Source organism: Budorcas taxicolor, chromosome 7, assembly GCF_023091745.1.
Source record: "Budorcas taxicolor isolate Tak-1 chromosome 7, Takin1.1, whole genome shotgun sequence".
NCBI lineage: Eukaryota > Metazoa > Chordata > Mammalia > Artiodactyla > Bovidae > Budorcas > Budorcas taxicolor.
Genome location: NC_068916.1, coordinates 41,411,646 through 41,426,014, shown reverse-complemented (window position 1 = coordinate 41,426,014; position 14,369 = coordinate 41,411,646). Strand labels below are relative to the sequence as shown.

The window sequence follows — 14,369 nt, the reverse complement described above, 5'->3', positions numbered from 1 at the left end:
GATTAATTATTTGTCAGTTGCTTCATTTGCTATTATTTTCTCCCATTCTGAAGGCTGTCTTTTCACCCTATTTGTAGTTTCTTTTGTTGTGCAAAAGCTTTTCCAAAACTGAACCAGGAAGAAATAGAAGATCTTAACAGACCCATCACAAGCACGGAAATTGAAACTGTGATCAGAAATCTTCCAGCAAGCAAAAGCCCAGGACCAGATGGATTCACAGCGGAATTCTATGAAAAATTTAGAGAAAAGCTAACACCTACCCTACTCAAACTCTTTCAGAAAATTGCGGAGGAAGAAACACTTCCAAACTCATTCTGTGAGACCACCATCACTCTGATACCAAAACCAAAGACAACACAAAAAAGAAAATTACAGGCTAATATCACTGATGAACATAGATGTAAAAATCCTCAACAAAATTTTAGCAAACAGAATTCAGCAACACTTCAAAACCTAATACACCATGATCACATTGGGTTTAGTCCAGGAATGTAAGGATTGTTCAATATATGAAAATCAATTAGTGTGATACACCATATTAACATATTGAAAGATAAAAACCATATGATCATCTCAATAGATGCAGAAAAAGCCTTTGACAAAATTCAGCACAGATTTATGATGAAAACTCTTCAAAAAATGGCCATAGAAGGAACCTACCTCAACATAGTAAAGGCCATATATGATAAGCCTACAGCAAACATTATTCTCAATGGTGAAAAACTGAAAGCATTCCCCCCTAAAATCAGGAAACAAGACAAAGGTGTCCACTTTCAGCACTATTATTCAACATAGTTCTGGAAGTCCTAGCTACAAAAATCAAAGAAAAAGAAATAAAAGGAATTAAAATTGTTAAAGAAGAAGTATAGCTCTCCCTCTTTGTAGATGATATGATACTGTACATAGAAAACCCTAAAGATAGTATCAGAAAATCACTAGACCTAAACAGTGAATTTTGAAAAGTTGCAGGATACAAAATCAATACACAGAAATCACTTGTGTCTCTATATACTAACAATGAAAATTCAGAAAGAGAAATTACAGAATCAGTCCCATTCACCATTGGAAAAAAAAAAAAAAAACCCACAAGAATTAAATATCTAGGGATAAAGTTACCCAAGGAGACAAAAGAACTGTACACAGAAAATTATGACACTAATGAGTGAAATCAAAGATGACATAAACAGATGGAGAGATATTCCATATTTTTGGGTAAGAAGAATTTTTATTGACTATACTACAAAATGCAATCTATAGATTCAATGTGATCCCTATCAAATTGCAAATAGCATTTTTTACAGACTAGAACAAAAAATTTCACAATTCATATGGAAATGCAAAAGACCCCGAACAGCCAAAGCAGTCTTGAGAAAGAATGGAGCTGGAGGAATCAAACTTCCCGACTTCAGATTATACTATAAAGCTACCGTCATCAAGATAGTATGTTACTGGCACAAAAACAGATATATAGACCAATGGAACAAGATAGAAAACCTAGCAATAAACCCATGCACCTATGGATGCCTAATTTTTTTTTTTACAAAGGAGGCAAGAATATACAATGGGGCAAAGACAGCCTCATCAATAAATGGTGCTGGGAAAACTGGACAGATATATATAGAAGAATGAAATTAGAACACTTCCAAACACCATACACAAAGACAAATATTAATTCTTTTGATGCATTAATATGGAATACATTTCCTTTTGATTGTGTCATTCTATTTCTTTCTTGAAAATCTTGTAGATCTGAATTGTATAGACCTTTCATCTCCTGCTTAAATTTGCTCCTAATTATTTTTGATTTAATTTAAATGGGACTTTTTCTCTATTTTGAATGTTTCCTTGTAAATGTGTAACAGTTCAGTTGATTTTTATATATTTATTTTATATTTTGCAACGTTACTGAAATCATTGATTAGTTATAGCAGGTTTTCTTGATTCTTTAGGGTTTTCGACATATAATATCCTACCATTACAAATAATAAAACGAATGTCTTTTACTTCATTTTCTTCCCTGATAGCTCTAGTGAAATTTAAGTTGTGTAGAACAGCCTTGCGGAGAAGGCGATGGCACCCCACTCCAGTACTCTTGCCTGGAAAATCCCATGGACAGAGGAGCCTGGTAGGCTGCAGTCCATGGGGTCGCAAAGAGTTGGACACGACTGAGCGACTTCACTTTCACTTTTCACTTTCATGCATTGGAGAAGGAAATGGCAACCCACTCCAGTGTTTTTGCCTGGGGAACCCCAGGGACGGGGGAGCCTGTTGGGCTGCCGTCTAAGGGGTCGCACAGAATCAGACACGACTGAAGCGACTTAGCAGCAGCACCCGCAGCAGTAGCAGCAGAGCAGCCTTGACTTGTCCCTGGTCTCACAAGAAAAGCTCTAAGTTTTTCACTCCTGAGAATTTTAGCTGTGGGTTTGCTGTATATAATCAATTATTTTGCAGTATAACACTTCAATACTGAATTTTTCTGGATTTTTATCAATGCTGTAATTTGCCAAGTGCTTTTCAATGTCTGTTAAGAAAATTATATTATTTTAAATGTAATTGTATTATACTAACGTGGAGAAGGGGACGACAGAGGATGAGATGGCTGGATGGCATCATTGACTCGATGGACCTGAGTCTTGAGTGAACTCCAGGAGATGGTGATGGACAGGGAGGCTTGGCGTGCTGCAATTCATGGGGTCGCAAAGAGCGACTGAGCGACTGAACTGAACTGAACTGAACTGATCTGAACATGGTGCATCACAGAATCTCATTTGATCATGGTGTGTAACCCTTGTAATGTGCTATTGAGTTCAGTTTTCTAAGACTTTATTGAGGACATTTGCATGTATATTTATCAGGTGTATTGGTCTGTAGTTTTCCTGAAATTTCCTTATCTGAATTTGGTATCACGATATTGTTGGCCTAATAAAATGTTTAAAATTCCTCCCTGTTCAGTTTTTAAGAGACATTAATAATGATTATTTTTAAGTGTTGGCTAGAAATCCCCAGTGAAACCATTGGCCCTGGGTTTTTCTGTGTTGGGAGATTTTTGATTACTGATTAAATCTCATTACTCATTATTGGTATGTTTTGATGTTCTATTTCATCAAGATTCAGTTTTTGATAAATTACAGCAGGGTCCTCTATGACCAACTTCCCAGAGTAATGGAAATAAAACAAAAATAAACAAATGGGACCTAATTAAGCTTAAAAGCTTTTACACAACAAACGAAATTATAAGCAAGGTGAAAAGACAGCCTTCAGAATGGGAGAAAATAACAGCAAATGAAACAACTGACAAATAATTAATCTCAAAAATATGCAAGCAACCCACGAAACTCAATTCCAGAAAAATGAATGCCCCAATTAAAAAAAAATGGGCCAAAGAACTAAACAGACATTTCTCCAAAGACATGCAGATGGCTAACAAATACATGAAAAGATGCCCAATATCACTCATTATTAGAGAAATGCAATTAAAACCACAGTGAGGTACCATCTCTCACCGGTCAGAATGTTTGCTATCAAAAAGTCCACAAGCAATAAATGCTGGCAAGGGTGCAGAGAAAAGGGAACCTTCTTACACTGTTGGTGTGAATGCAAACTAGTAGAGCCACTATGGAGAACAGTGTGGAGATTCCTTTAAAAACTGGAAATAAAACTGCCATATGACCCAGCAATCCCACTGCTGGGCAGGCACACCAAGGAAACCAGAAATAAAAGAGACATGTGTACCCCAATGTTCATTACAACACTGTTTACAATAGCTAGGACATGGAAGCAACTTACATGTCCATCAGCAGACAAGTCGATAAGAAAGCCATTGTACATATACACAGTGGAATATTACTCAGCCATTAAAAAGAATGCATTTGAATCAGTTCTAATGAGGTGGATGAAACTGGAGCCTATAATACAGAGTGAAGTAAGTTAGAAAGAAAAATACGTACATTAAAGCATATATGTGGAATTTAGAAAGATGGTAATGATGACCCTATATGCGAGACAGCAAAAGAGACACAGATGTAAAGAACAGACTTTTTGGACCCTGTGGGAGAAGATGAAGGCGGGGCAATTTGAGAGAATAACATTGAAACATGTATATTACCATATGTGAAATAGATCACTAGTCCAGATTCAATGCATGAGACATGGTGCTCAGGGCTGGTGCATAGGGATGACCCTGAGGGATGGGATGGGGAGAAAGGTGGAAGAGGGCTCAGGATGGGGAAACATATACACCCATGCCTGATTCATGTCAATGTATGGCAAAAACCACAACAATATTGTAAATTAATTAGCTTCCAATTAAAACAAATTAATTTTTTATAAAAATATTGTTTTTGTAAATTATTCCTAGGAATTTATCCACTTTCTTAGCTTATCAAAGATTCAGTATATAATTTTTTGTAGTATTATCTTAAGATCTTTTTATTTTGATGGTGTCATTTTTTCCTTTTCAGTTTTATTTTCATTTATTCAGGTGTGCTTTGTTGAATTTTGACCTTTTTTACTAAAACTTTGTCAACTGTGTTCATCTGTTTTTTAAAGCCATCCCATCAATTTTTTCTATTATATTTCTATACTTTATTTCATTTTTACTTTCTGATATTGTCATTTTATCCCTTCTATTAACTTTTCCTTTGTATTTTTAAAAACTTTTTTTAAGTTATTTGAGATGTATAGATAGGTTTTGTATTTGAAATCTTTCATTTTCTTAATATAGGCATTTATCACTATAAATTTCCCACAGTACAACTTTGGCTTTGTACTATGGATTTTCAGTTTATTTTATATCAAACTATTTATTATATATTTCTCCTATTATTTTCTATTTTTATTGGAGCATAATTGATTTACAATATTGTGATAATTTCAGGTGGATAGCAAAGTGAATCAACTTATATTATTGTATAACTGGCATATATATATGATATTGAGTATAGCTCCATGTACTGTATATTAAGTCTTTGTTAGTTATATATTTTATAAACAGTATAAGAAGATTTGGATTAATATATTTGTTTTGATTTCCTCTTTGGACAATTGGTTATTAAGAACATATCGATTTTTCTCCATATGCATGTGGATATTACATTTTTCTTCTTGTTATTAATTTCTACTATAACACAGTTTTGGTGAAGAAAGGATGCTTGATTTAACTTCAATCTCCTTAAATTTACTGAGAGTTGTTTTTTGGCCTTATATATGGCCAATCCTACAAAATGTTACATGTGAACTTGAGAATAGATTTTTATTACTTGGAATGTTCTCTATGTGTCTTTTAGTTCCATTTGATCAAAGTAGTAGATTATGCTCAAAAGTTCCTTATTAATTTTCTTCTAAGTGTTCTATTATTATTGAAAGTGGATATTAATATTTCCTACAATTATTGTAGCACTCTCTACTTCTCCATTCAAATCTGTCAATATTTCTGTATCTATAAACATATATAAGCATTTTTTTGATTATATAATTTTATTTTTTTAATCTTTCTCTTACATATGAAGCAAACTTAACAAGTTTTCTAATTGTTCCTTGTAATTTATAGCTAATCTAAATCAACTCAGTAGCAAACTAAATAATTTACAATTATATAGATCCATTCTCAAATAACACAATGCTTCATTTGTAGTGAAGATTACTTGTGACACATTATTTCCATTTCCTTCCTCTCACCCTTTTTATTTGTCTAAGAAAGTTCTTACTCTAGATAGATTATTTTTATTTCACCATTTAAGATATTTCTCTTCTTTCTTACTTTAATGGATTCTGATAGTAAATACACCAAAATGTTTATCCTTGTTCTCCTAATGATAAATTTTTTGCTTGTTTTGGTTTTGGTCTCTGTCAAATTTCAAAACGTTTCTCTTATCCTTAGCTATCTGTCATTTAGCTACAATGTGCTTAGATGATAGTTTGTTGGTATTCGTTCTCCTATGGATAGTTTGGAGAGTATTCTCCAACACCACATTTCAAAATCATCAATTCTTCTGCACTCAGCTTTCTTTATAGTCCAGCTCTCAGATCTATACACAACTACTGGAAAAACCATAGCCTTGACTAGACAGACCTTTGTTGGCAAAGTAATAGCTTTGCTTTTTAATATGCTGTCTAGGCTGGTCATAACTTTTCTTCCAAGGAGCAAGCATCTTTTAATTTCATGGCTGCAATCACTATCTGCAGTGATTTGGGAGCCCCCCAAAATAAAGTCAGCCACTATTTCTGTGGTTTCCCCATCTATTTTCCATGAAGTGATGGGACCAGATGCCATGATCTTAGTTTTCCTAATGTTGAGCTTTAAGCCAACTTTTACATTCTCCTCTTTCACTTTCATCAAGAGGATCTTTAGTTCTTCTTCACTTTATGCCGTAAAGGTGATGTCATCTGCATATCTGAGGTTATCGATATTTTTCCCAGCCATCTTGATTTCAGCTTGTGCTTCTTCCAGCCCAGCGTTTCTCGTGATGTACTGTGCATATAACTTAAATAAGCAGGGTGACAATATACAGCCTTGACATACTCCTTTTCCTATTTGGAACCAGTGTGTTGTTCCATGCCTAGTTCTAACTGTTGCTTCCTGGCCTGCATACAGGTTTCTCAAGAGGCAGGTCAGGGGGTCTGGTATTCCTGTCTCTTTCAGAATTTTCCACAGTTTATTGTGATCCACACAGTCAAAGGCTTTGGCATAGTCAATAAAGCAGAAATACATGTTTTTCTGGAACTCTCTTGCTTTTTCAATGATCCAGCAGATGGCAATTTGATCTAGGTTCCTCTGCCTTTTCTAAAACCAGCCTGAATATCTGGAAGTTCATGATTTACAGTATTGGTTTTTCTTATTCTGACTTACTGCACTCTGTATAATAAGCTTTAGGTTCATCCACCTTGTTAAAACTGGCTCAAATGTGTTCCTTTTTACAGCTGAGTAATATTCCATTGTGTATATGTACCACAATTTCTTTCCCCTTCATCTGTCAATGGACATCTAGGTTGCTTCCATGTTCTAGCTATTGTAAATAGTGCTACAATGAACAAAGGGATTCATGTGTCTTTTTCAACTTTGATTTCATCAGAGTATATGACTAGTGGTGGGATTGCTGGGTCATAGGGTGGTTTTATTCCTAGGTTTTTAAGGAATCTACATACTGTCTTCCATAGTGGCTGTATCAATTTACACTCTCACCAACAGTGCAAGAGTTTTCCCTTTTCTCCACACACTCTCCAGCATTTATTGTTTGTAGACTTTTACCATTCTGACCAGTGTGAGGTGATATCTCATTGTAGTTTTGATTTGCATTTCTCTAATAATGAGAGATACTGAGTATCTTTTCATGTGTTTATTAGTCATTTGTATGTCTTCTTTGTGGAGAAGGCAGAAATGTATGTTTAGGTCTTTTCCCACTTTTTGATTAGGTTATTTGTTTTTCTGAAATTCAGTTTTATGAGCTGCTTCTAAATTTGAAATTAACCTTTATCAGTTGTTTAATTTGCTATTATTTTCTTCAATTCTGAGGGTTGCCTTTTCACCTTATAGTTCCCTTTGCTGTGCAAAAACCTTCAAGTTTAACTAGGTCCACTTCCTTATTTCTTCTTTTATTTCCATTAGTCTAGGAACTGGGTCATAGAAATTCTTGCTGTGATTTATATCATAGAGTGTTTTGCCTATGTTTGCCTGTAAGAATTTGATAGTTTCTGGTCTTACATTTAGCTCTTTAATTCATTTTGAGTTTATCTTTTTATAGGGTGTTAAAATGTGTTCTAATTTCATTCTTTACACGTAGCTGCCCAGTTTTCCCAGCAGCACTTATTGAAGAGACTGTCTTTGCCCCATTGTATATTTTTGCCTCCTTTATCAAAGATAAGGTGCCAATATGTGTTTGGGTTTATCTCTGGGCTTTCTATCTTATTTCATTTGTCTATATTTCTATTTTTGTGCCAGTACCGTACTGTCTTGATGACTGTAGCTTTGTAGTATAGTCTAAAGACACACCTGTGTCTCCTGTATATCCTCCATTGGCAGATCCTTTACCACTGAGCCACCTGGAAAGTCCATAGATAAATGTATTATATTATTAACATATGGAAAACATTAAAATTTATATATTTTATATAAATGAGCATATATCATATATATAGTTATGTATATAATATAGTCACATATTAGATTATGTATTAACTGCATATATCAATAATTTACATATATAATTTGTATATACATATATGTGGTCTTCCCATATGGTGCAGTGGTAAAGAACCTGCTTGCTAATGAAGGAGACAGAGGAGATGTGAGTTCAGTCCCTGGGTCAGAAAGATCCCCCAGAGGAGGAAATGGTAACCCATTCCAGTATCCTTGCTGAAAAAAATTCTATGGACAGAGAAGCCTGGTAGGTTACAGTTCATGAGGTAACAAAGAGTCAGATAAGACTGAGCACCTGAGTACCCCCATATATATATGTAAGCATTTATTGGTGCATATTCATAAATCCATAATCTGTAATCTTTGTATCACTCATGTACCACTTCATAAATAATTTTCAAATGACTGAAGCTGACATCGTATAATTTTCCATGTCCAAGAATATAGTTTCAATTCCTATGTTATATATATTTAGAATGAATTATGTTGACTACTGCTGTTTGAAGATATACATTGACAGAGAATTTTCTAGTTTTCAGTTCAGTTCAGTCACTCAGTCATGTCTGACTCTCTGCGACCCCATGAATCACAGTATACCAGGCCTCCCTGTCCATCACCAACTCCTGGAGTTCGCTCAAACCCATGTCCATCGAGTTGGTGGTGCCATCCAGCCATCTCATCCTCTGCTGTCCCCTTCTCCTTCTGACCCAATCCTTCCCAGCATCAGGGTCTTTCCCAATGAGTCAAATCTTTGCATGAGGTGGCCAAAGCACTGGAGTTTCAGCTTCAGCATCAGTCCTTCTAATGAACACCCAGGACTAATCTCCTTTAGGATGGACTGGTTGGATCTCCTTGCAGTCCAAGGGACTCTCAAGAGTCTTCTCCAACACCACAGTTCAAAAGCATCAATTCTTCTGCACTCAGCTTTCTTCACAGTCCAACTCTTACATCCATACATGACCCTGGGAAAAACATAGCCTTGACTAGATGGACCTTTGTTGGCAAAGTAATGTCTCTGCTTTTTAATATGCTATCTAGGTTGGTCATAACTTTTCTTCCAAGGAGCAAGTGTCTTTTAATTTCATGGCTGCAGTCACATTCTGCAGTAATTCTGGAGCCCAGAAAAATAAAGTCTGACACTGTTTCCACTGTTTTCCCATCTATCTGCCATGAAGTGATGGTACCAGATGCCATGATCTTAGTTTTCTGAATGTTGAACTTTAAGCCAACTTTTTCGCTCTCTTCTTTCACTTTCATCAAGAGGTTTTTTAGTTCCTTTTCACTTTCTGCCATAAGGTGGTGTCATCTGCATATCTGAGGTTATTGATATTTCTCCTGGCAATCTTGATTCCAGCTTGTGCTCCTTCCAGCCCAGCGTTTCTCATGATGTACTCTGCATATAAGTTAAATAAGCAGGGTGACAATATACAGCCTTGATGTACTCCTTTTTCTAGTTTTATTCCTATTTAATTTATTAAATTCAATAGAGATAATGAAGATTGAATGTAATATTTTCTTTTAGCATTTCAGCTTCAAATATCTGAAATTCTATTACAAGAAAGTCATAATTATTGAAGCTATGGAAGAGCTTTTTTTCCTCTCTCTTTTGTTTGCTCTTGAATACCTATAGACATGGTGTTTTGAGTTAATGTGTGATAATTAAATGAAAGAGATTGGGTAGATCATTTAGAAGGTGTTAAAAGTGAAGAAAAGACAGTCTTTTTTAAAATATAAATTTATTTTAATTGGAGGTTTATTACACAGATGTATAGAACAGGCTTTTGGACTCTGTGGGAGAGGGAGAGGGTGGGATGATTTGGGAGAATGGCATTGAAACATGTATAATATCATATAAGACAGTCTTTTTAATAAGTGGTGCTGAGGAAACTGGACAGTTACATGTAAATCAATAAGACTAGAACATTTCCTCACACTATATACAAAAATAAATTGAAAATAGGTTAAACACCTAAATGGAAGAACTAAAAATATAATATTCCTAGAAAACATAAGCAGAATAATCTTTTAAATATATGGTAGAAATATTTTTAGAACTATCTCCTACCTGTTTAGTCACTAAATCATATTCAACTCTTTTGCAACTCCATAGACTGTAGCTCATCCAGTTCCTCTGTCCATGTGATTTCCCAGGCAAGAATACTGGGGTATGTTGCCATTTCCTTCTCCAGGGGATCTTCCTGACCCTGAAATTGAACCCAAGTCTCCTGCATTGTAAGCTTATTCTTTACCATTGAACCACATGGAAAGCCCTAGCAAAAAAATAACAAATAAGACCTAACTATATTTAAAAGGTTTTCCATAGCAGAACAAAAATCTACCAAATGAAAGGGTAACTTATAGAAAGGGAAAAAGATATTTTCAAAAGATATAACCAACAAAAGTTTAATATCTAAAATATTCAAGTTGTTCATACAATTCAATATCAAAAAAAAAGTACCCCAATCAAAAAAATGTGCAGAGGAATTTAGTTTTCCAGTAAAGACATACAGGTAGCTAACAGGCACAATAAAGTTGCTCAACATCATTAATTATTAGAAGAATGTAAATCAGAGAAATAAGGTATCACCTCACACTTGTCAGAGCAGCTCTCAAAAAAAAAAATAGTCTACAAATGACCAATGTTGGCAAGAAAGTGAAAAAAAGTAAATGCTTGTACACAGCTGGTGAGGATGCAAATTGGAATAGCCATTTTGGAAAACAGCATAGAAGTTCCTCAAAAACCTAAAACTAGAACCATCATATAATGCTGCAATTCCACTCCTGGTTATATACTCCTCAAAAATGAAAACACTAATTCAAAAAAAGTAAATGAACCCAATGTTCATAGCAGTACTATTTACAGTAGTCAAGACAGGGAAGCAACCCAAGTATCCATCAACGGACAAATGGATAAAATAGTGGCATATCTGTGCAATGAAATATTACTCGGTCATAAAAAATGATGAAATCTTGCCATTCACAGCAACATGGATGGATTTGGAGGGCATTATGCTAAGTGAAGTAAGTCGAACAGAGAAAGATAAATGCTATATGATATCTCATATATGAAATTTTAAAAATAATATAAATGAATGTACATAGCAAAGCAGAAACAGACTCAACAGATAAAAAAAATAAACCAGTGGTTACCAGTGAGGACAGAGAGAGTGGGAGTGGCAGTGTAGTTGTATGGAATTAAGAGATGCAGACTACTACGTGTAGAATAGATAAACAACAAGGATATACAGTATAGCAAAGGAAATATAGCCATTATCTTCCAGTAATTTTTAATGGAATACAGTCTGTAAAAATACTGAGTCACTTATGCTGAATACTTGAAACTAATATAAGGTTGTAAATAAACAATATCTCAATAAAAATGTTAGTAAAATTCATATTTAAGAATTTTGGGGAAGAGACCCTTGACTTTTCATGTCTAAAGTGATAATCTGTTCAAATCAAAATAAGTACGATATAAATCTTTCCTTCTTTCCTACCTTCTCCCCTCTCTCCCACATTTCTTCCTTCTTTGTTTCCTTCCTCCCTTCCATCCTTCTTCAGTACAATTAGATTCACTCCCTTCAGTTATTCAAAAGAGGTAAAATCTTTAGTCCTATGGTTTTTTCTTGTGATCAAATATGATTTTCTTAAATCTGTAAATCAGTTCATATAAAGTAGATTTTTCTTCACTTTAACATGTGAAGAAAGAAACTTGGATATTTTTTGCTCCAATTAAACTGTGTACAACCAATGTGTATTATCAATGTTAGTTTATGTGATGAATTTAATTACATATATTTTAATAGTGCTTTTTTTGTCTTCAGATAAAGACTGGTTTCTCCATGATGACTGCATATTTTGACAATATCTAAATGTATGGATTCCAATATGTTTATCTAATTAAAATCATATAATCATGAGAAATAATTCCCTTGAAAACATTTTAATGAATATTTCCTGCAACTTTCATATATACATACATATACATGTATATTTTATATTAATATTGATTATTCATTTGAAATTTATTTTATCAAAATTATATGAAGTAAGGTATAAATTATTTTTTTTTAAACAATTAGTTACCTTAAAAATAATTCATCTTTACCATAATTAATGATTTTCATTATATACACACAAAAGAACACACCCCAAAATACAAATTACATGGCTGGTGTCCAGCATATCTTATGATGGAATGCCTCAGCCATTTATTCTTATCACTGAGGTTCAAAGTTCAGAAAAAAGTATCATGACAAAGTACGAACACAGAACACATGTCATTTTAATTAATTTACCAAATATGAATTATATAATGTTTTTTAAATTAATGCAAACTGGGAACATGAAAGCAAAATATATTGACACCAAATAAATTGACACAAAATGAAACCTAAATCTGAGTGATGCCATTATGCCAATAATGCTCACTGTAGAAATCACTGAAAATATTTCTCCAGCCACTTTCTAAAAGCCCCCTTGACTTCTTTATTCCTCACACTGTATATAAGTGGGTTCAACACAGGTGTGAACATGGTGTAAAAGGCAGAGACTATTCATGAGCCACTGAACGGTAGGATTTGGGCCGCATGTAGATAAATATGATGGTGCCAAAGAAAAACCCCACAACAGCCAGGTGGGAGCAACAAGTAGCAAAAGCTTTCTTCCTGGCTTCAGCAGAATGCATGCGGAGCACAGTGATCAGGATGAGACCGTAGGAAGCCAAAATGAAAGACACTGGGATCAAAAGCATCAGGACGTAGCAGACGTACATGAAAAATTCGAAAATCACGGTGTCTGTACAGGCAAGGCGAACAAGCGACGGTGCCTCACAAAAGAAGTGATTGATTTCTCGAGAGTGGCAGTAAGGGAAGCTCAGGGTGACACCAGCCTGCATCAGCCCATCCACCCCTCCCAAAAGCCAGGAGCCGGCTGTCATGCGCAAGCAGAGCTTCTGATTCATGAGGATTGGGTATCTCAGGGGATGACATATAGCCGCATAGAGGTCATAGGCCATGGCCGCTAAGAGAAAGCACTCGCCCCCTTCCAGAGTGACAAACAGGAAGATCTGGGCACCACAGCCAGCAGGAGAGATAGACCTGATGTGCATCAGGTAGTTGCCTACCATTTTGGGAACAACAGTGAGGACCAGCATCACGTCCAAGAGGGAGAGCTGGCTAAGCAGGAAGTACATCTGTGTGCACAGCCGGGAATCCACGTGAATGAGCATGATCATGAAGATATTGCTCATCAGGGAGGTGAGGAAGGTCATGAGCACCACAGAAAAGAAGAATAGATGGGTTTGTGTGTAGTTAAGGAGCCCTAAAAGAATGAAGTTTACTCCCGTGGTGTCGTTTGTATTTTCCATGGCTTCAGTTATTCCTAGAAGACAATGAATAATTAGAAAATGATACTTGCTTAAAGAGGAAAATAAATGTAGCAGTATTTCCCCCCCCCCCAAAAAAAGAAAATGATACTTGCTTAAAAGGAAGCTTGAGCATTTCCTTTTGAAACTTGATCAATGGCACAGAAAAAAAAATGAGACTTGGAGGAAAAATTATGACTTAAATTCTTTCACTGCACCAGATGTTTGGCTTGGCATCCTATCCTCCGTATCTTTGTAATTACACATTATTTTTTATACAAATAAATTATATATGCATACATAATAATATCAATTACATTTCTATTATTTTTGTATATTTTGTCAGTATGGAGTATCTGAGTAATTGAATCTCTAACTTTTTCACTCCTATTAACTGTTGATTTTTGTTTAAATCCCTCTATATGTGGTACTGTTAGATATTGTCATGTGCAATAATTATGGCCAATAATAGAAAAGCAAAAAAAAAAAAGTTTGTTTTAGTTTACAAATTCCTTAGTAATGAATGAGCCAGAACTGTTCATTAATCTATCAGATTACTTTTCAAATTTTCTGTGAATATCTCTTTTCCATGATTAATATTGAGTTGTCTGAATTTTCCTTATAGATTTAAATAATTTCTTATCTGTATTTTATGTACACTGTTCTGATTTGTTCCTGATATAGTAAATATCTTCCTCAGCCTATATAAACATATTAACAATGTTTGTTACATCATGTTGTATATGTGAGCTATTATATATTATTTATTTAACATTAATGGTCTAGATTACATTTGTAGATTGTCTCAGCCCATAACAGTGTGAATGTTATTAGTATAAAACTATTCATTATCCATATGCAAACTGTTTG

General features: G+C 34.7%; 1 protein-coding gene across 1 annotated transcript; it reads right to left on the bottom strand.

The window, feature by feature from the left end:
• Positions 1–12,686: 12,686 nt before the first annotated feature.
• On the bottom strand, positions 12,687–13,502 carry LOC128051290 (olfactory receptor 2T12-like). Its single transcript, XM_052643816.1, has one exon. The coding sequence runs from the start codon at positions 13,500–13,502 to the stop codon at positions 12,687–12,689; it is 816 nt and encodes a 271-aa protein (XP_052499776.1).
• Positions 13,503–14,369: the final 867 nt, after the last annotated feature.

Excerpts from the sequence above, each read along its gene's own strand:
- LOC128051290 (XM_052643816.1), bottom strand. The coding sequence starts at position 13,502 with ATGGAAAATACAAACGACACCACGGGAGTAAACTTCATTCTTTTAGGG.